General features: G+C 39.7%; 2 protein-coding genes across 4 annotated transcripts; one reads left to right on the top strand and one right to left on the bottom strand.

Annotated features, from left to right (window-relative positions):
* Positions 1-361: 361 nt before the first annotated feature.
* Positions 362-13,177, bottom strand: pcid2 (PCI domain containing 2). Of its 3 annotated transcripts, none has more exons than XM_079510129.1 (15): positions 13,064-13,177; positions 11,716-11,772; positions 10,948-11,037; positions 10,232-10,305; positions 9,406-9,473; positions 8,088-8,127; positions 7,874-7,928; positions 6,719-6,822; positions 6,397-6,472; positions 5,967-6,108; positions 5,022-5,122; positions 4,264-4,337; positions 3,885-4,010; positions 2,725-2,848; positions 362-669 (listed from the first exon to the last, which is right to left on the bottom strand). In XM_079510129.1, exons 2-15 carry the CDS (start codon positions 11,749-11,751, stop codon positions 580-582), a joined length of 1,200 nt encoding a protein of 399 aa, XP_079366255.1. In that variant the 5' UTR covers positions 11,752-11,772; positions 13,064-13,177; the 3' UTR covers positions 362-579. The 3 variants fall into 3 exon arrangements, with proteins under 3 accessions (XP_079366255.1, XP_079366254.1, XP_079366256.1); XM_079510128.1 differs by lacking the exon at positions 13,064-13,177 and adding an exon at positions 12,730-13,023; XM_079510130.1 differs by lacking the exon at positions 13,064-13,177 and adding an exon at positions 12,710-12,762.
* Positions 13,178-20,509: 7,332 nt separating this feature from the next.
* Positions 20,510-21,946, top strand: LOC306929960 (nuclear factor 7, brain-like; the record flags this gene model as incomplete). The annotated part of the gene is made up of 2 exons (XM_079510698.1): positions 20,510-20,632; positions 21,749-21,946. 2 exons carry the CDS (start codon positions 20,510-20,512, stop codon positions 21,944-21,946), a joined length of 321 nt encoding a protein of 106 aa, XP_079366824.1.
* Positions 21,947-22,484: the final 538 nt, after the last annotated feature.

Below are 22,484 nucleotides of genomic sequence, written 5' to 3' on the forward strand. Positions count from 1 at the left end.
TGACAATGCTACTGATTGGTTCATTCTTCATTGGCTTGCAGTTAGTTATTGCATATAGCCAAAATGCAATAATCATATTAGGCTGGTCAGGATGGGGGGAAAAAAGTTGTCCTTCAGTTGGCTGGCACACACTAATGTGGACATACATTATGTACACTATCAGAGTTCAATACTTGAGGGTTTTACTGTTACATCATTGTCAACTTCTATCATATGTTCCATGGACAAACATTAACCATTTACAACCACAGTGAGATGCTGATCTCACCTGCTCATATAAAAAAGCCCAATTTATCACATTATCATTCACAATGTTGTCAAAAAGGTTTTATTTATTGTATAAAAATGACAGTTATCTGTATCCTCTATGACTGTCTTTATTTTCAGTCAAACACAGTATCAAAACATCAGTTTTATTCCACATTTACAACGTTTTTACAGAATATAATATATAAAAAAACAAGAATAATTGTATTGTAGAGTGGAAATCAAAAGTCTAGGTAAATAATGTTGTATGGGGGCCCAAGTACAGTGTAGTTTAAGAGATTGATGACAGAGAGGTCTACAGGTATTATAGTTTCAGGAGATAGATGACAGAGGGGGGAAGGGGTTCTGTTTGCTGACGACCAACTTCTGGTGCTGATGAGAGATGTAACCCTTGATGTGGCCCTGAGAGAGAGAGGGGGGGGGGGGGGGGGCAGAATGGAGTTAAAATTGTACAATAGTTCCTGTGCACCTGCACACTAAACAATATTAAAATTAACATTATGAAAAGATTATAATGTTTTAGTGATAGGTGAATAAATCACCTATCACTTTTCTGGAAGATGCTTGTGAACATAATTTTGTAGTTTGACCACTTTAAATTCTCTGATCTTAAAATACAGTAATATCCCTTTCTATAGGCTATCGTCGGTGTGCAACATGCTTCCGTAGAAGACATTCAGATTTCTATGGAACAGTGTTGTTCAAGTTACTTTTAAAAGTTATAGTTATAGTTACTTATCTAAAAAAGTAACTAGTTACTTTACTAGTTATTAAATTATGAAAGTAACTATTTCAAGTTACTTTACTTTACTTTAAAAAATAATAATATAAAAAACGATTTAAAAGAAGGTTTTTTATTCTGTCGCACAGTAAGAGAAAAGACAACTCCCTCCTAACATTATGAAATGTAGTGGAACAATAAAACATGTTCAGAAATTTTGACAGGCATCTTTATTGTAGCCTCAACTTGCCTTCAAAACAAATGGTGCTGTGCAATATGAAGAAAATAAACAATAATCAAATACAAAATGAGTACACTCTTCTTACACCGTAAAGTTAACAATACTATTTTGGCAGTATTCAAGTAAATCAACTACACTCCTTTGCCAGACTGACATTACAGAAAAATAAGTGTTTGCAGTCCATATATCTGCAGTGGTAGAGAGATATTCTAATTTGTCAAATGTATTTTTGAGCTCATCTTCCATTTTAGTATATTCACTGTTCAGGTATTTTGAAAATGTATTTCTGCACATTGGCCCTGCTTTCACTGGTATTTTGCTGACCAGTGCTCTGAAAGGAACCGTTGAGAGGGGAAGCATTTCCTCAACAACATACCTGGCAATCATTTTGTCAAGTTGACTCTTGGTGACATGCTGCTGTGGCGATTTAAAATCGATTTTTGTCTGTTTTGGTGGTGTTGGTCCATCTGACTGTGAGGCACTGCCCGCACTGGTACCCGGGGTGGTGGTAGATTTAGGGTCTTTGGCCACAAGTTTCGTAGCGTCATGGACTGTTTTGAGATGCTTTACTAGATTTGCATTGCTCTTCTTGGCTGAAGACAATGCTTTATGTCCGCCACATAATTTGCATTTCACCTCAATGTTTTTTTGATCTACAAGCCCACAGCACATTGCAGCATGACATGTTGAGAGCTTGTAGATCTGCTGCCCAAACTCTCCAAAGTCATGTGACCTTGTTGTTTTTACTCCACCACTGAAATTTGCCACTTTCAAGATCACTGGCCACTTTTTTAATGCATGTAGAATTTGTTTTTACCATTCATTTTATAGCAATAAAAGACAAAACACTGGCCAACAGTAAAATGATTGGCAACTAAATTAATATGAATTAGAACTTAAGACTGACAATGCTACTGATTGGTTCATTCTTCATCGGCTTGCAGTTAGTTATTGCATATAGCCAAAATGCAATAATCATATTAGGCTGGTCAGGATGGGGGAAAAAAGTTGTCCTTCAGTTGGCTGGCGCGCGCTCTCTGCAGTCAGTGCAGTGGCCCTCTCTCTGACTCTGTGTGTGTGTGTGTGTGTGTGTGTGAGAGAGAGGAGACGTCAGTGCAGACTAGAGTGTGTCTGTAGAGCTGAGCCGTGTCTGTCTACTCCAGGGGGTGGAGCACTGGGAGAGTCAGACACGCAGCTATACATCTCCTTACAACCGTACTCTACCAGATTTTCAATGAAAGTGGTTGTTTAATAACAACCATAATAACGCCATAACGCGGGTAGCGCACGGAGAATAACTATAAAGCCGTTATGGAATGAGGAAATGTAAAGCGTTAGGTTACAAGTTACTGCAAAAAGTAGCGCCGTTAGGTAACTTAACGTGATGTAAGGGCGTTAGTTACAACACTGCTATGGAATCCTAATGACTGAAATCAGTCTGAGACCTTTATCCCATGGGTTTGAGGGGCTTTAGATTGTGTGTGTATATATATACCATATAGATGAGGTTAGCCAGTAGACACTGCACCTCATCGATGTCTACATCATCTACATTCATCATCTTCAGAGCCACCAGGAATGCATCCAAAGGGAGCTGGTGGGTCTTCAACAGCAGGTTCCTGTGCGCGCGCGCGCACACACACACACACACACACACACACACACACACACACACACACACACACACACACACACACACACACACACACACACACACACACACACACACACACACACACACACACACACACACACACACACACACACACACACACACACACGCTTGAAAGTCAGGTGAAAAGTCAGGTGGAGTTTTAAGAGGTTAAGCCTTTCATTAAGATTAGAGTTTTAATGGGTTAAGCCTTCCATTAAGAATAGTTTTAATTGGTTAAGCCTTCCTTTGAGAATAGAGAGTTGGCCTGATGGAGGGGAAAGGAACTGGTTGGAATAACTTGTTCCTTCCTTTACACTGGGTGAAAATATGGGTTGCAAAAATCATGGGATAAAAAATTTAAGAAAGAAAGAAAAAATATATAGTTATATAGATATAGTTTTAAGTGGTTAAGCCTTGCATTAACATGGACCAACTTGGTGTCATCAAGATCAAGTCGGTTGATCGGAGAAGTTATCAACGGAATAATCGCTAAGAAAATGCACAGTTGGAGAGACAATGCTCTAGGAGTCTAGGTGATGTAGAGGTTAAATTAACACTCACTCTTGAAGAGGTTGTGGTAGGTATTAGGGATGTACCGATGAGACATTTTGGCCGATATCGATATCCAATATAATTAATTGCTGTTATGGCCGATAACCGATATAACCGATGTCGATATGATCTCATTCTGTATTAAGAAAAAATTATCATTTTTGCAATTCTGAAAAAAGGCTTATAAACTCTGAATTAAAAAATGTTCCAACTTGTTGACTGTTATGAAAGCTGCCCCAGAAAACGCTGATATAATTTGCAGCCTTCGTCATATCAAAAGGCTTTTTCTGGCTTTTTTTTTCTCAACATAATTATAAAATAAAATATCTGCTAACTCCGATATATTATGTCACCGATACCGATATTTCCTTTTAATTCCAAAATCGGCCGATACCGATGTGTTTGCCGATTTATCTCCCATCACTAGTAGGTATTCATTTAACACTCACACTTTCTTGAAGAGGTTCCTGTAGGTGATGATCTTGAGTTTTTCCAGGATGAGGAAGATTCCACAGCGGATGAAGAATGTCTCATGTTTGGACAGAGCTTCATTGAGCAGCAGCAGGTTTCCCTCACTGACACACACACACACACACACACACACACACACACACACACACACACACACACACACACACACACACACACACACACACACACACACACACACACACACACACACACACACACACACACACACACACACACACACACACACACACACACACACACACACACACACACACAATAAGAGCCTAGCATCGGTCTAAAAACGATATACTGTCAAAAATAATAATCTGTACATTGAAACTATAGGAACAAAATTACCTCACAGCTTTGGTGACATCAGCAAACTGCATGAGGTCATACTTCCTGAGGAGCTGATGAGACGGCATGTGACCCTGAAACACATCATAAATATAAAGTATTTAAATACTACAGTATACCGTAACATAAGGAATATCTGTGTGTACAGTATGTCCCTGGCATAAATCAGTGCCCGACTGTACTGTCTCTCTCAACCTGATGTGACTGGTAGGCAGGTTTCTGAACTGTCCAGTGTCCACATCCCTCCTCTGAGACACTTGGGGATATATCTTGCGCCACCCCTTACCCCTTATCCCTAAACATATTTGCCATATTTTACTATTTTGAAAAACATTTTAAAATAGTTCAACTAGCCGATCTACAAGCTCACAACGTGTCAATGTAGATTGGCAGGGTGAACTATTTTTCAAATGTTTTTCAAGATAGATTGAAAATGAGTGCTAGAATCAGTGTTGGGCTTGTTACAAGAGCAATAATGTATGTATTACTTACTTTACTGAACAGTGAGTAGTTACACTACTCGTTGCTTTTTTATTTAACCCCCACAAAATTGGTAATTGCGGGGAAAAAAATATTTGCGTGTTAATTTAACAGCTACATTACAGCAGTATTTTAACAGATAGCAGGTGTACAATATATTCAATATAAGTAAAATAATGTTATCAATATAGTTTTACTATTAATAAATGTATTGTTACCTGTAATATGTATATAATATATAATGTATATAACAGTATTATAAATAAATAGAATGTTACCAGTAACATCTTAACTGGCAGAAGGTAGATGAGGATCATGCGCTTGTTCTTCTGACTGGATCGATGACAGTGCTGGAAGGCAAACGACAAGTACTCCTCGGCTGGAGAGACAGAGACAACAGGGAATGGGTGGAAAAACACACAGGAACAAAGTGGAACGTTAAGATGCTATGAATAAAAAAACGACATACACATTCAATTAATTTGTATCACCTTATCCAGACCCATTTAAAACCTATTTTTCTGAAAACAAATTCTTATTCAATAAAATAAAAAAAATAAAACATTATGTTGCTATATGAGACAAAGAGGTGTATGAGACACAGAGGTAGCTCCCAGCATGACATTAATAATAATAGGATACACTAAGTCTAAATGGGTTAAAGGCTAATTTTGTTTTCCACTTCAAGTGAAAAAACTACAGCAGATTAAAAACATGGCAGACTAGTAAGCAACACAGCTTCACCAAACAACTGAATAATAATGAGCGTGATTTTCCTAGGTGTGTCCAGAGCCAAGGGCCAATGTGCAATGGCACTTCTGGTTCTGGGCATATTGTATGGATGAAATATAACAATATGTTGTGACCACAATACCTCAATATCGACATTGTGCTCATTATACCATATTGTGACTATAAACATTGTTTCTTTCTTTTTCTCAGAAATTGCAGAAAGAGCCTTACATCAATGATTGTCGACTTTCAGCTGTAAGAAATGTTCATGACAACACAATGGAGAGTGGCAACAGACCTTTAAATGATTAGGATTTAATAATACTAATAATAATAATTATACAAATAATATTGGGCCCCATTCCTAGTATAGGTACTAGGAGCAGTGAGCAGCCATTCTACGGCACTCGGGGTCCGGGGAGAAATTAAGTGGCTGTGAAACATTCCTCTGTGTCCAACAGTGACACCTAGAGGTGCAGTTCAGTATGTACCAGGTTTGAAGTCGCTGTCGAACATGGCTTTGCGTCCTACGTAGTACTTGAAGGTGACTCTCTGGGCCATGCTGTACTCATTCTTCAGGTTGGAGCTGTCGATCGCTCTGATCAGAGGCTTACACAGGTGCAGCTTGTTGATCTGTTAAACGCACGCGCACGAACACACGCGCACGCACACACACACACACACACACACACACACACACACACACACACACACACACACACACACACACACACACACACACACACACACACACACACACACACACACACACACACACACACACACACACACACACACACACACACACACACACACAGTTAGTCAGCAACTACATATAAGTCTATGTATGCTTACAATACATAATTAATCATTAAACAAGTAAAATCATCATTAATCAATGATCGTTAAGCAATACTTCACCTTGAAGTAGATTTTGAACAGCTGGTTGATGAGGAACAGCATCCCCCACTTCTTAGAGTCCTCGATCCCAGCACGACTGACACACACACGCACACGCACACACACACACTTTACAGGTCCGTTTTCTCAAGTATAGAGGGTTGAAGTGGTACTGAATCTGCAGCTCAACTAAGGCTTTGATGGAGGACAATTTCACGATAAATTAAAATCCCTGCAATACGATTATTGTGGATTATTAGTGGTTTTCTATCGCAATAAACGTTTACAATTGGTTTCTATGTGTGTGTTTACAGTGGGTGTCTGTGTGCGTGTGTGTACTAACTTGTCACTAGCACACACTCTGAAGCAGCCCATCAGCTGTTCAGCAGCTTTCTCCTGCATGTCTCCTGGTTGACCTTTGCCCTTCTTCTGCAGTTGCTGCTCCGCCTGGCAAAATGTCAAATTAAACACAATTTATTCATACCAGCGTTCGTGTACAATAACATCCATGTCAATTTAAGCACAACTTTATGCATGCATACCAGCGTTCATAAATGGTAAATGGTGCATTTATATAGCGCCTTTATCCAAGGCGCTTTACATAGATTGTGCATTACATTCACCCATTCACACACACACATCCATACACCGATGGCGGCGGAAACCATGCAAGACACCAACCAGCACATCAGGAGCAATTAGGGGTTCAGTGTCTTGCTCAAGGACACTTCGACACTAACTCTGGGGGAGCCCGGGATCAAACTGAGAACCTTGCGGTTACCATCCAGCCACTCTACCCCTGAGCCACCACCGCCCCTGTTCATGTACAGTAACACATTTTAGCAGTCACTGGTAGACTAGGTTTCTGAACTGTCCACAGCCCTCCTCTGAGACACAGAGTCAGTAGACAGAAATTATGTCATCTTATAATGAGCGAGTAGTGAGGACCAAATATATGAATTTAAGGTTGAAAATAAGTGAAGTGAGGGCATTCAGGTGTAACCTGACTTCGCCAGATTGCGGCAGTATTGAGTTCACCAGTTCCCTCCTCCTGCCTGCATCTGGGATCTCTCAAGCAGAAACGATGAACCCGGAAGCATAATAATTTCGAGTTGTACTCTTGTTAGGTTGTGTTTACATTTGCGCTGTGGCAGCGCTTCAATATGTCATAAATCTTGCGTTGATCCCGCCTCTAGCGGCCTCATACAGCCGCATATCGCTCCGGCCAGAATTGGACCGGAGTACATCATCTCTGCCTGAGAGTTCCCAGACTCTCCCTGCTGGCAGAATGCAAATGTTGTCCAGCAGGGGGAGTGGTTTCACCAGGCTAACTCAGGTGGCACAATGGTTAAAATCAGTGTTTTTTTTTTTAAGTGGTGTCCAGGAAAAAATATATATAACACAAAAACACATGAACATTTTTGAGAACCACTGGTTTAAATCAAATAACTTTATTTATCATTAATAACACCCTAGAGTACAACGTGTGAAGTCTTACATTGTTGGCGAACACTCTCAGGTCAAGGGTCACTGCAAACATCACAGGCAAGGCCCTGCACGACAGGAAACACCATAATGAACAACAGGGAACAGAATAATGAACAACAGGAAACAGAATAATGACCAACAGGAAATAAGTAATATTACAACATTTAACAGAATAACACAGAACAGGATGCAGTTTCATTTAAGACACTTGACAGTGCACTCACCAGTTCTCCTCTTTATGAGACTGGAAGGCCTTCAGGAATGATGTAGAAAGTTAAGGAACATGACTGTTGATCACAGATAGACCTAGAATGCCTGTGATCATTTAATTAACTTCGTAAATTTTCATGTATCAGAGGCATAGAACGGTCGCTACTGTCCCTGGTCGATTTCAATAGTGTGCGGCCTGAATGTGATAAATGCTCCGTTTGTACTCACCCATTAAATAATTCCAAAAACGTGGAGGGAAATATGGTCCTCTAGTTTTATATCCATGTGAAAGTTCTGGCACAAAACGTGTATTTAGTAAATTATCTCCACTTTTTCAAGAGATGCACACGGACTTCTTTCTCTCCGGCGAGGGGGGACTGGAATGATCGATGAACTGTTTTTAGACGTCATCACCAATTGACAAGGGAAACACAAAAGTTTGGGTCACACAATTGGCAGGTGCCTTGCGATAGGTGCTGGGTAATTAATCACACCACCTGCCAATTGTGTGACCCAAACTTTTGTGTTTCCCTTGTCAATTGGTGATGACGTCTAAAAACAGTTCATCGATCATTCCAGTCCCCCCTCGCCGGAGAGAAAGAAGTCCGTGTGCATCTCTTGAAAAAGTGGAGATAATTTACTAAATACACGTTTTGTGCCAGAACTTTCACATGGATATAAAACTAGAGGACCATATTTCCCTCCACGTTTTTGGAATTATTTAATGGGTGAGTACAAACGGAGCATTTATCACATTCAGGCCGCACACTATTGAAATCGACCAGGGACAGTAGCGACCGTTCTATGCCTCTGATACATGAAAATTTACGAAGTTAATTAAATGATCACAGGCATTCTAGGTCTAGATCACAGACAGACAGACCATGTCTATACATTAGAACAAAAATACATTGCCTGGATGCAACTGGGACGTATCCTCAGTGATGTATCCCAAGGTCATCAGGGTTTCGGGTCTCTCGGACATCATACCCCTCACTCGGGTGACCCAGCTGGGGTGATCAAGTCCCGACTTACGTCCCAGTAGCTACCCTCGATCAGACCCATTAGGGAAAGCACAATCCGTTGGAACCACTCCGGAACTACTGTGAACTAGTATGTGGAGGGACTAGGCTCTGTGGGTTGCCTCCTGTCCGGGCCCCTCCTACGTCTCACCAGGTCCACTCCTGCTCTCACCAGGAGTACCGCCAGGACCTGTGCGTTGCACCAGACTCCCAGCACCAGACACTTCAGTAAAGGATTTAGAAGACATTTTTAGAATCTGCCTCATTTACTGCCGGAGTAAATACATAAATATTCCAGTCTGTCTAGGATATTGAACAACGAGGGTCTGGAAGGTGTAGGCTTCTACAAAGTCATGGTTGGACACAGCATAGGTACACCTGTAAAAACACACACACACACACACACACACACACACACACACACACACACACACACACACACACACACACACACACACACACACACACACACACACACACACACACACACACACACACACACACACACACACACACACACACACACACACACACACACACACACACACACACACACACACACACACACACACACACACACACACACACACACACACACAGGATTGTGATGATCTCAAATAATTGTGATTATGCGATAATGTAATAATTGTTTCCTAAAAGATCAACATGTGTAGAAATATGATGCTTATTATTATCATCATCATCATCAACAACCTAAACCTACTGCATGTTCCTGCTGTTTTGCATACAGCCAAACAGTTGAAGAAATTGCAGATTACAGTTACAGTTTCCCTTTTCATTTTTTTTAAATGATTTTTCATTTGCTTGCACCATTATATATACCGTATATATATCTTCTTCTGCATCTTCCAACCTGTAGAAAAGTGACACGCCAACTTTGGTTCCCAGTTCAGGGCAAGAAAGAACAAGTACCGGCATTTTTTGGTTCCAGTTCTGAACCAACAATTAGGGTTCTGATTCTGAACCAATTCATCTTCAGTGGAAACACTCTGAACTGGTTCAACATAGGTGGAAAAGGGCCCTTTGAGAACCGCTGCTTTAGACATGTGTGTTGGATTCTTTCTTCTTTAGTGTCTGGAACGTGTGCGTGCATGTGTGCATGCGTGTGTGTGTACCTGAGGTGAGCAGCCACCATCTCATCATATGGAGGTTCTAGAATCTGCTGACATTTCTCCTCTGGACTGGCCAACTGCAACACACACAGACGTTTGTATTACTATATCTGTACATCAACATTTCAAGACGCCCAAATAATTTTTCTCAAAAAAAAAACTATAGGATACCAGGTAAACAATGAACCTAGCATCGTTCTAAACAATCTGCTATCTAAATAACATTCTGCGTACATTTTAAACTATAGGATACCTAGCCGCCTCTGTACCCAGGTTTTTATTTTCGTTTGCGTTCGGCTCAAAAATTAAAGCCTACTTGCTTCCTTGTATTTCGCTAACCAATAACAGTGCAGAGAGGCGTCGCTCCAAATTTGGTGACATCGGTGTTCTCCGCTGTTTTCTACCACAGAGGGGAGGGGAGAAGGGGGAGGGTGCTCAGATCGGTGAACCAATATGATCCAACACCTGTTTTCGACTGCCCCTCTAGACCAGAAACCACACAGGCTGGGCCAGGCTATAGGGTACCAGGAAAACCTCTCTACACAATTAACCTATAGTATAATCTGTCTAAACAACATGCTATCTAAATAACATTATGTACAATTTGAAACTATAGGATACCGGGTTGGGGTACACAATAAACCCAGCATCGGTCTATACACATTTGAACCTTGTGGCCTATAACTCTGGGATGTTTGAATGACAGTTCCAGTGTTTACCTGCAGGCGGGGGTTAGCTACATGTGGATGTTTGAAGGACAACAGTTCAGCACACACCGATCCGTCTCTGTTGTCAATGGCCTCATACATCTGGAAACACAGTGAAACCACACATTTATTTATTATATGAATTATGTGAAGGTACGGTTGAAAATGGGTGAAGTGTTCCTTTATTGAACATCAGAACGCGTCAAATGGAAGGTTAAAACATCCACACTTTGGTTTAAAGCTCCAAACAAATATTCATGGTGCAATGTTTTTTTTATCTGGCAAATCTCCTCTGAGTCACCAGAAGCAGGCTTCTGTGTTTTCAATGTGTCTAACATTCATTAGATGGACAATATCGGTTACCAGAAGCAGGGACGTGTGTTTTAAATTGGTCTATCAATACATTCATTAGAAGGACAATATCAGTCACCAGAAGCAGGGACGAGGTGTTGAAATGACCCTAGGCCTAGGGGATGTGATTTGATTGTGGGCACTATTTAATGACGTTTGATGCTGTCATTTCCAGTGGACCCTGATGAAGGCCTCAGGCCAAAACGCGTAGGTCAGCAGCGTTTTTTACCATGGAATAAATGCTGCTTGAACATGAACAGAGTTGCCCTGGATCTTCTTTAAGTTCGCCACCATCATCCTTCTTCCTACTGTGTTTTTTTAACCAAGTTATAGAACTTTAAATAACTTTTGTACTGACCATAGGGGAGTGTTTTAAAGTGAAATACAATACAATACGACACGTACATAATGACACTAGGTAAATGTTACCTGTTGGAGGTACTGGTTGATTGTGATGTGAGCCATTGTTGTCCAACACACACCAACCTACACAAATAAACACATTAAATATGTTAGATTAACCAACCTACAATAATATAAATAACGCATAAACACATGTTAGATTAACCAACCTACAATAATAAACACATTCAATATTATGCTAGATTAACTAATCTACAATAATAAAATAAACTATTAAATATCATCATGTTAGATTACTAATAAACACACCATTATCCCTAACATGGGAACATTCTCATTCTACTACTGTAGTCCCTGATTGGTCCTCTCTACACACTGTCACTAAAATGTGGAATGCCCTGACACTTTACTGATTTGTTTCGAAACTGACCTGAGAAAAATAAAATATCTATCAGGAGACCACAAGGGTAGTGTCATTCCCTGCCACCGTTTTTCCTTGTTTTGTTTCTTTGTGCATAGTGTTTAGGATTTGTCAGACAGAAAATATCTCATTTACATGTCCACGGTGGATTTTTATGAAACAAACACTTGAGGAAATTTCAAGCTTGCCTTACAGCTGCAATGTTGGTGAGTTTAACGTTGTTTAATACAAGCAGATCATAAATTCGATTTGGATCAATGGGCCGTCAAGGGTTGCAACTCTAGATTCATCCCATTATTTAAAAAAATATATGGTGTTGCAAATTGTGGCTAAAATAACTGACTTGAATTATAAGAGAATGGAACAGGGTCCATTTGGAGCCTTAGTGGTCCTATAGGACCCGATGTTGATAAACAATGTAGTAGACTAATGTCTAAAAATAACATTTATTCTTCAATATATAACCATTCTTAAACATATAACGATGTATTCATTAAAATACAGGTTCCGGATTGCAGCTTAAAAAAAACACCCCAGTTGTGTGATATTAACCGAAATTAAATATTACAAACAAACAATGATATTACATTTTACATGTTTTTTTTCCACCACCCACCACCACTTTTTACACTCACTCACTGTATGTTTCCCCCCCTTACCTCCTGTATGATGATTTTGGCTATAGAAGTGTATATTTGTACGTCTCTAAATGCTATGATGAATTGAAAACGGAGGACCATCTTGTAAATACAGTTTTTGTATTGAGTTGTGCTTGAAATGTACTTAACAAACTGTTAAATACTTCAATCAATCAATCAATTACATTAAAGTTAGCCGTTAGTTATAGTTAGCTATACCCAGGCTAAAGGTTTAGTTTCCATTCATTTCTTTACAAACTGAGCGGTTCTGTCCTCTAAATGACACTGCGGATCAATACGGAACACACGCGCTAGTGAAGTGTTGAGGTGTGGTGAATTAAAGTGGTTTAAATACCCTGTGATTTATTATAGATCACTTCTTTTAGTCCTCGTGCAGTATGTAGTTATTTTTTAAATTGTTGTTGTTGACTTCCGTATCACGAACTACATCCGGGTTGTCGAGGTCAAGGGACCGGAAGTTGTCAGAATAAGAGCATGGACCTTTTTTTTAATGTATTATTTCGCAGTGGTGTCTGGTGAATAAGAATAAGCCAAAGGAGCTTGTTTCCATTATGGTCCGTATCTGCACTGGGAACGTCTTATAGTTATAACTATAGTTATGGCTCAGAGAGTCATGGTGTGTAGAGTTCCTTTCTAAAACGTGACAACAATTATTGTTTACAACTGGTGGTCCAGAGTGACAAACATCAAACAAACACCTTCCCAGGCGGTAACACTTCAGAAGGAGATGGACGCCTGAAGATGGTGAATACTAGTAGGCCTACCTTTTTTTTCTTAATTTTTTTTGAATGAATATCGACAAATGTTAAATCTTCCTTGTCACCAAATAATATAAATAATAACTTAAATGTGTGTGCAAAACTGCACATGCATCATGTCAATTTGTGGATCAATGACTTTTGGGGAAATTAAGTAAAACATTGTTTTACTTTCACACTTACTCACATATACTATAATCATGTTATCTTGTAATTGGCATGTAAAACTCTTTTCGTTTATATTTAGTTACTTTCTCCAGTTATGATTGACCAATCAAATCACTAAAATGGAAACACTGGCTTCAAATCCTTCAGTACAACATCAACTGCATGCTGTGGTGAATGAAAACTCACTGATCCGGTGAGCTTTGATATGCCTCTTATGAGTGCAGTGATGTAATATGTTTTCAATGTAATGGGTCCCAGGACGCAGTAGTGGTCTTTTAGATGGGTCCCAGGCAGGGACATTTTATGAGTCCCACTTCAACAATTTTAGAGTACATTATAATTGCTATTGCATCCCAGGACCCCCGGAGGGTGACATGATTGCGTCCTTTCTCAATTTAGTGCGTCTAAGGATACAGGATGCATCCTCCACGTGTCATATCCCAGATGCTAATTTAAGTAGCATATGTGCCAAATCAAAGACGATTTGACATTGAGTAATCCAAGACAGACAACTTAATTGTAAGAGGTTTATTTTAAAAGAAATTCAGTGGATACAAATTATGGTATGCACTGACCAGTCAATGTACAAATTAAAAAATGTATATACAAAAATAAAGAATGACTTGGTAAACAGTAAACCAGTTAGTCAAACCCCTCGCAATGCAAAAAAAAGAAATGAAAAAAAATAATAATAATCTTTCTGATCTATGCTGGGAAACAGTTCATAATGAATTCCTGTAACATAACATGCTGTTAATTTGTGCCCAAGACGTCCACAGACGTCCTGGGAATTACCGTTATGTGGTGCCCAAGACGTCTGTGGACGCCTTAGCAAAAAAAAAATATATATGTAAAAAAAAAAATGTAATGTAAAAAGTAATGTAAAAAGTGGGCACCCTGTTTTGTTTTTTTAAAGTGTTGTGTGGGCAAACAATGTGTTAAGAAAATGTTGCTGCTGATGCCACATGCGTGTCTCACGCTCTGCTCTGAAAAATTAAAAAAATTAAAATTAAAAAAAAAAAAAAAAAATGTATATACAAAAATAAAGAATGACTTGGTAAACAGTAAACCAGTTAGTCAAACCCCTCGCAATGCAAAAAAAAGCAATGAAAAAAATAATAATAATCTTTCTGATCTATGCTGGGAAACAGTTCATAATGAATTCCTGTAACATAACGGTTCTGTGGAATCTTGTCTTTGCTCTGGTATTGTTGTCTTTGTGACACCAAGCAACGTATTTCTCTTCCAAGTGAAGATCCACAAATTCACCACATATACAGTTAGAGACTGATGGGTGGCAAGCCACATTTGCTGATAACTTTAGCAAGTTTTATGCTGTTAATTTGTGCCCAAGACGTCCACAGACGTCCTGGGAATTACCGTTATGTGGTGCCCAAGACGTCTGTGGACGCCTTAGCAAAAATATATATATGTACACAATGGGCACACAATGTGTTAAGAAAATGTTGCTGCTGATGCCACATGCGTGTCTCACGCTCTGCTCAAGCAGTCTCTCCCTCTGTTTCAGCCATCTCTCGCTCTTGCAGTCTCTCTCTACTCTTCAGCCATCTGTCTCTCTGCTCCAGTCTCTCTCTCTGTTTCAGCCGCCTGTCTCTCTCCTCCAGCTCCTCCAGCTGTGCCTCTCTCTCCACGAGTTGCTGGACCAGTTGGTCCAGCAAATCGTCCAGCTCCTCCAGCTGTCTCTCTTTCTCCTGCAGCTCTTCCAGCAACCTGTTCATCTGCTCCAACCTTCTCTCTCCTGGCTCCTGCATGTCCTCCAGTCTGTCCTTTTCCTCCTCCACAACCTCTGTCAGTTCTTCAAGCTGGTCATTCAAGGCCAGGATCGTTTCCGTTAATTGTGCTACCTCATCTTTTCTCCTGGTCATTAACAAAGCAAATGTGCTTTCTCTGTTGCTCTGCCTCTGGGTCACTCTGGTTGGTGGGTAGAGCCTTCTCAACACGGCAGCCTGAATCGTGAATAGAACAAACCTTAGTCCACACAATAGTATACAGTAGATTACAGCCTGCATACTCATGCAGTATATGGGGAAAAAACTCAGTTTCCATTATGTACCCTGTAATTATTGAATATAAGCAGGAGTTAAATAATAACTGCAATTGATGTTCTTTGTAAATGAACACTGTTACACCCTTATTCCATAACATCACAAGCTATAGTGTACATTATGTAGACTGTTACTACATATGATTACACTGTAACTCTTGAGTAATTACACACTGCACGTTGCAGATGGCAATTTATAGAATTGCCCAGTTTATAATGTTTATAATGTTGTGTTTGTTGATTTTCCTTGAATAAATGTGGTAATGTTCAGTTGTTCTCTCCAACTACTCAGAATGATGGCCACACTACTACAATATGTTATGACATTGACAACTCACCATTTTCTTCCTCTTAGTTGTCTTTAGATGGCACTGGTCATTCTCATCATCACGCTATTGGGACAAAAAGGCACTGTTGTTAGCACATAGCTGTGGTAGATTATATGTAACTGGATATAGTTTGAAAACAGAAAGATTACACACGCACCAATAGTCTTTAATTCCATACCTTTCGTTTGTTGGTGGTAGATAGGCCTGGTGTAGCAGAACTTCTCTCCTGGTAACATGGGCTTATCTCCATTGCTGAAGCACTGTGACTGTGGTTGACTTTGGCTGGAGTTTATATGTCTCTCCTCATCTGGGTGTATTTCACACCTGGACAAAGCCCCATCAACAGTCATTAGCATTGAATGGTATGCGTCTGATACCAATTTGAATAGTCTGCCCACTTTGTTAATGGGGACAAATTAACATCATGCCATGCCATTTCAATATTCATGTTGAGTATAGTGTTATTCAGGTCAACAGATCACAGTCTGCAAAGTATTTCCAAGAATAACAGTGTTTGTGTATTGAGTTGACTAGAGTAAGGAGTGTTGGAATGCCCACTTGCCCAGTTTAAGATCCTAATAATTAGAATTTTCAGTCTAGGCATTTAGCAGATGCTCTTGTCCAGTGTGATTACAAATGTAATAACATGAACCCCATTCTGTTGGTGGTCATATATGTTTAAAGAAATTACAAAACAATGAAGTGCTACAAAGTAACTAGGTTATACCAGGTTCGACTTAGCATCTGTCTAAACAAACATGCTGTCGAACTAACATTCTTATGAATTTGTATCAAGTGTATAGTCAAGTGGTTAGAAATTATACATTTGAAAAACATTTAGTATATACTTACTATTTTACTCAGTACAGTAACAAAGTATAGGCAGCAGAGACTAAAATGTTGAGGTTCTCTCTGGGAGTAACACAGATGGATAGGATCAAGAACGAGTACATCAGAGGGACGGCGCATGTCAGATGTTTTGGAAATAAAGCCAGAGAGGCCAGACTGAGATGGTTTGGACATGTACAGAGGAGGGATAGTGAGTATATCGGTAGAATTATTTTTTGGTTGGAACTGCCATGCAGACAGGAGGTCTCTAGACAGAGGAATACCAAAGAGAAGATTTATGGGTGTAGTGAAAGAGGACATGAAGTTAGTTGGTGTGAAAGAAGAGGGGACAGAGGACAGGGTGAGATGGAGGCAGATTATTCGCTGTTGCGTTGCGACACCTGAAGGGAAAAGCCGTAAGGAAAAGAAGATAGTAACAAAGTATGCTAATGCTTACTTCCCAGTTCCCACATCTGAACAATAATAATAATGCATTTTATGTATAAAGTGCTTTACATTCTTATGAATCTCAAAGTGCTACAAGGTTAAAAGCATGGCAAAAGAAATAAAATACAATAAAAGAAGCATAAGCAACATCATAATCAGTAAAAGCTTTCTTAAAAAGGTGGGTCTTAAGTCCATTTTTAAAAGAGTCAGTGGACTGTGGTGCTCTCAGGTGAATAGGGAGAGAGTTCCACAGACATGGGGCTGTGTGGCAGAAGGCCCGGTCGCCCATGGTGCGGAGGTTGGTGTGCCGCACACAACATTTGTAGACAAGGTTCTGCTGAATATAACTATGAGAATCTTTGTATGCGTTTATTTCACATAATTTAAACGGCAAGGGAACATTCTGAGAAATTATCACCCCCCTTTCATTATGCTACTGTATACTGTGTTCCAGTGTACAGGAATTAATTAAATGCATCCACTGTGTGAATGGGGAAGACATTGGAATGTAAAAAATATAGACGTGTAACACCAGCAGTTGCATGACTTTAGCACTGTCAACTATGCAATCGATTATTGTAGGCTTTGACCTTTTAAAGGGACCAGTTCCGAATTGCAGCCACCTGTACGTTGAAAGAGAGTAGGGATGCACACTTCTTTATGCCTGTTGGTAGGGCACAAAAAAATGACCCTTGTTCGTGCCAAATCTGGGTTGAACTTGATTTGTGGAGCTCCCTCTGGTGTTGTGATCGTGGACTTGATTGACATTTTTTAAGTCATTTTTTAAGTCCCTCAATAACTAACCTTGTAATGTAACATTACAACATAACATAATAACAGATACAATAGGATGCAGTGGTGTATAATCAAATAAATCTAATAATAAAAGTACTGGTCCTTCACCACAAATAGGTTTCTATTGTGACTTCATTGATTATAGCTGCAGAGAGAGACTCAGAGTCACAGATGGAGAGAATAGAGTACAGTTTGCTTTAATGTAGAGGTATAGTTTTGAGGTAAACTTTATTCACTGCATGTTCCAAACTTTGAGAAATTATGAGCAAGCACAATTATATGTTGAAGTTATGCCCCCCCTCCCCAAAAATAAAGAACATTCTCAAACCAATTCCATGCAACTCGTGCTGATAAACATGATTAATCACATGATTTATCATAGCTATAGTTATCATACTGTGATTAATCGCAAATAAGTCATCTGTTCATGATATACCTTTATTATATATACCTGAGTTATATTCCCTATTAACATACGACAACAGGGTAAACATAGCCAGAGTCACATACATAGCCAATTAGCCAGTCAGCCAAATGAGTGTGTTCAGACTTCAATCTAAGCTATGGTCCAACTATGATTCCCGAGTGTGGCACGGAATTACGTGGCTCACCGCTCCAAGAGATGGGTCAAATGCGGCGAACAAATTTCACATGCAGCAATGTATGTGACAAATTGTAGGACTTTAACCTTAACTGTCTCAGTCAACTTTATCTTGATGCAAAGGAAACAGGTTCCCCTCTTGACCTCACTTTCACTCACGTATGAGTCTTGACACTGGTCTTGGCGAAACCACAAACTTCCTGTCTGCCTTAGACAGCTGCATCTAGAAAAACAAGTCCTGTCAGCAGCTTTGAATGCAACAGCGATTCATTTTATTTAGTTAGTTTAGAATTCAAGATTTAGACATTTTAAATGTATTGCATAAATGATTCTCCTTTAAACAGACATTCTAAACATATCTGTTCACTTCTCTCCTCCACACAGACACAGACGTTGTGTTGAGTGTATACTCCATTTCTGGTTTGACTTTGAACCAATTTTCACATGCACACTCATACACCCGCATCAACTTCACATTAACTTTTTGCCCTGTATACAATTCAGCTATTTGAAAATAGCCGATCTGCTATTTTCTTTTGGTACTTTTTGTTTTTGATACCAAAAGTTTTGTACTTTTACTCGAGTAAATGTAGTATAGTATAGTATAGTATAGTATAGTATAGTATAGTATAGTATAGTATAGTATAGTATAGTATAGTATAGTATAGTATAGTATAGTATAGTATAGTATAGTATAGTTCTACATTGCAGTACTGATACTTAAGTAAAAAACGTGAGTACATTGTTGTCAAGGGTTAAGTGGTGGCGGGGCGGGCTGTTAACCAACAGTCGTCCAGTACAGTTTCTGTGTTGGTGTGTGTGCCCAACCCTCCACTCTTATTGGGCCATCAGACCCCCTCTCTGAGTATTTAGCAGGGCTCTGTTTTGGTTGGTGTCACTTTAATGTGTGTTCATTGTTGAGCTGAACTTCTCTCTTCTGGACTTGGTGAAGTTATCAGGTATGTTTAATCAATTATTGTCTTAATTCATTTGACTTGCAGTGATCAGTTGAAGAGCTATGTGGGGGACGGGGTATACTTGAATTCAGTTTTAATCTGCTACTACTACACTTACTACTAAAGGTATGTTTACACCTAACTTTGATTCTGCCTATGTGGCAGTCTTTTTTGCAATGGTTTTCAGTGGGAACAAGAGAGCAACAAAACACAAAAACAACCACATAGGCCGAAGTTAGGTGTTACCGTACCATGAGACTTTTACATGGTGCTTGTAAATAGCAAGGGAAACTTTGACAGGAAAAGTCTCGCTCACCGTATATAAAATAGAAGTAAAACTCCTTAAACTGAGACTTATTCTTTCTTTATTTTATCATGCTCTAAAAGTGCTCTGTGCTCAAAGTGCAATTAAAAAGCAAACGTTTCGGTCCTAGGACCTTCGTCAGTGCTATATGTATGCTGTATGCATATTTTTCTAAGTCTCAGTTTAAGGAGTTTTACTTCTATTTTCTATACGGTGAGCGAGTCTTTTCCTGTCAACGTTTCCCATATGTTTTTGAGACCACCGCTACCGTAGTCAAGTTTGGAAAGAAAAAAAGGACGAAGAAAGGCGCAACAGTTTTCTCAGTGCAAGAAATATATTTAAAAAAAGTAATGTGAAGCAATGAAATGCTTTTAAACTGGTTTAAAACTGTTTCAATTAACTGAATTCATATGACCATTCCATAGTATTAAGCCAGATTTATAAGAATAATTACACTACTATTAATACTGCATCTATTACCACCACTGCTCCTCATAATGCCAACACTGTTGTTTCTTCTACTAGCTCAATGCAACACGAGGAAGCAGACAACATGGATTCCTATTTGACTCGGCAGGAAGAGGAATTCACCTGTCCTGTGTGCCGTGACATCTTCAACCATCCTGTTATCCTGTCGTGTAGCCACAGCTTCTGCAAATCCTGTATGCAGCAATGGTGGACAGGAAAACCATCACACAACAAGGAATGCCCTGTTTGCAAAACAAACTCCTCTCTAGATCAACCTCCCATCAACTTGGCGTTGAAGAACCTGTGTGAAAACTTCTTAGAGGAGAGAAGTCACAGATGTATTTCTGAGGTTCTCTGCCCTCTACATGATGAGAAACTCAGGCTGTTCTGTCTGGATGATGAACATTTGGCATGCCTAGTGTGCCAAGTTTCTGAAAAACATGCAGGACACAAGTTCAGACCCATTTACGAATCTGCAAAACACCTCAAAGGGGACCTCCAGAAACCACTGGAGACTTTACAGGAGAAACTACATGACTTTAAAGAGATTCAAGCAGGATATCATCAAACAGCAGAATACATTAAGGTGCAGGCCCAACACACAGAGTTGCAGATTAAGAAACAGTTCAAGAATATTCGGGATTACCTACGCCGAGAAGAGAAGGCCAGAATCACTGTGCTGAGGGAGGAAGAGAAGCAGAAAAGTCAGATGTTGAAGGAGAAGATTGAAATGCTGCGCATAGAGATGGTGATTCTTTCCAACACCATCAGAGATGTCGAGGCAGATGACATCTCATTCCTGCAGAACTATAAATCCACAGTGGAAAGAGTCCAGCGCACACTGCCAGATCCACAGCCAGTTTCAGGAGTAGTGATTGACGTGGCCAAACACGTGGGCAACCTGACCTTCAGAACCTGGGTCAAGATGAAGGAGATCGTCTCCTACACTCCTGTGATCCTGGATCCCAACACATGTGTCTTTACGGGATTCACCCTGTCTGATGATCTGACCAGTGTGGTGTACAATGAAGATGAGCGCGAAGAGCTTTATAGCAACCCAGAGAGGTTGGACTACCTGCACATCGTCCTGGGTTCAGAGGGATTTAACTCAGGGACTCATAGCTGGGACATTGAAGTTGGATACAACAGCTTCTGGGAACTGGGGGCGTTAGAAGAGTCTTTCCAGATAAACGGAAACAATGGAGGCGCGGGTTTGTTCTGGTGCTTAGGGTTTTTGAATGGTAGATACACTGCAAGCTCCTCAGCGGGGTCGGGGACGACTGTTGTCTCAGTGAATCAGAATCCCTGGAGGATCAGAGTCCAGCTGGACTGGAACAGAGGAGAGCTGTCCTTCTCCGATCCTGACACTAACACACACCTACACACCTTCACACACACGTTCACTGAGAAACTATTTCCATGCATTTCTACTATTCACCATCTCCCTCTGAGGGTGTTGCCTGTGAATGTACATGTCATACTGGAACAGGACATGTAGATAGGAGCAATACGACAATTGTCCTCCCAGTCTTTTTATGGGTGTTGGAGATTTCGCTCAAGTGTAAATCCAGCAGGCTGGATTTTTCATGTCAGTATTGTATATCACTGTTTTATATTTTATACTGTTGATAGTTTATTTTTAACTTTTTCCCATGCACAGTTTTTTTCAGTTTCCCATGCATCAGTTTCATTTTAATTACTATTACCTTTTTTTATGATCAGCAAGTTTTTAATGTTTTTCTTTTTTTTTAATGTTTTTTTTTTTTTTTATGTTTTTCTTTTTTAATGTGAGTATTTGATATTACTGCCTACCTGTTTTTCTCCACAGTTTTTATTCCAGTGTAGGCATTGTGGTTATAATTTCAGGGGGTGGTATCATGGACCATTATGGACCACAGCGACTACCCTTTGGTAGGCATTCTGTAATGTTAATTGTTGTCTTGTAATAAACATTCAGATTGATTTAATGCTTGATTATATTATTTATTGACAATATACACAGGACAAGGGCATGCACACAGAAAACTGTCAATGGG

Source organism: Electrona antarctica (assembly GCF_951216825.1).
Source record: "Electrona antarctica genome assembly, chromosome: 9".
Taxonomy (NCBI): Eukaryota; Metazoa; Chordata; class Actinopteri; order Myctophiformes; family Myctophidae; genus Electrona; species Electrona antarctica.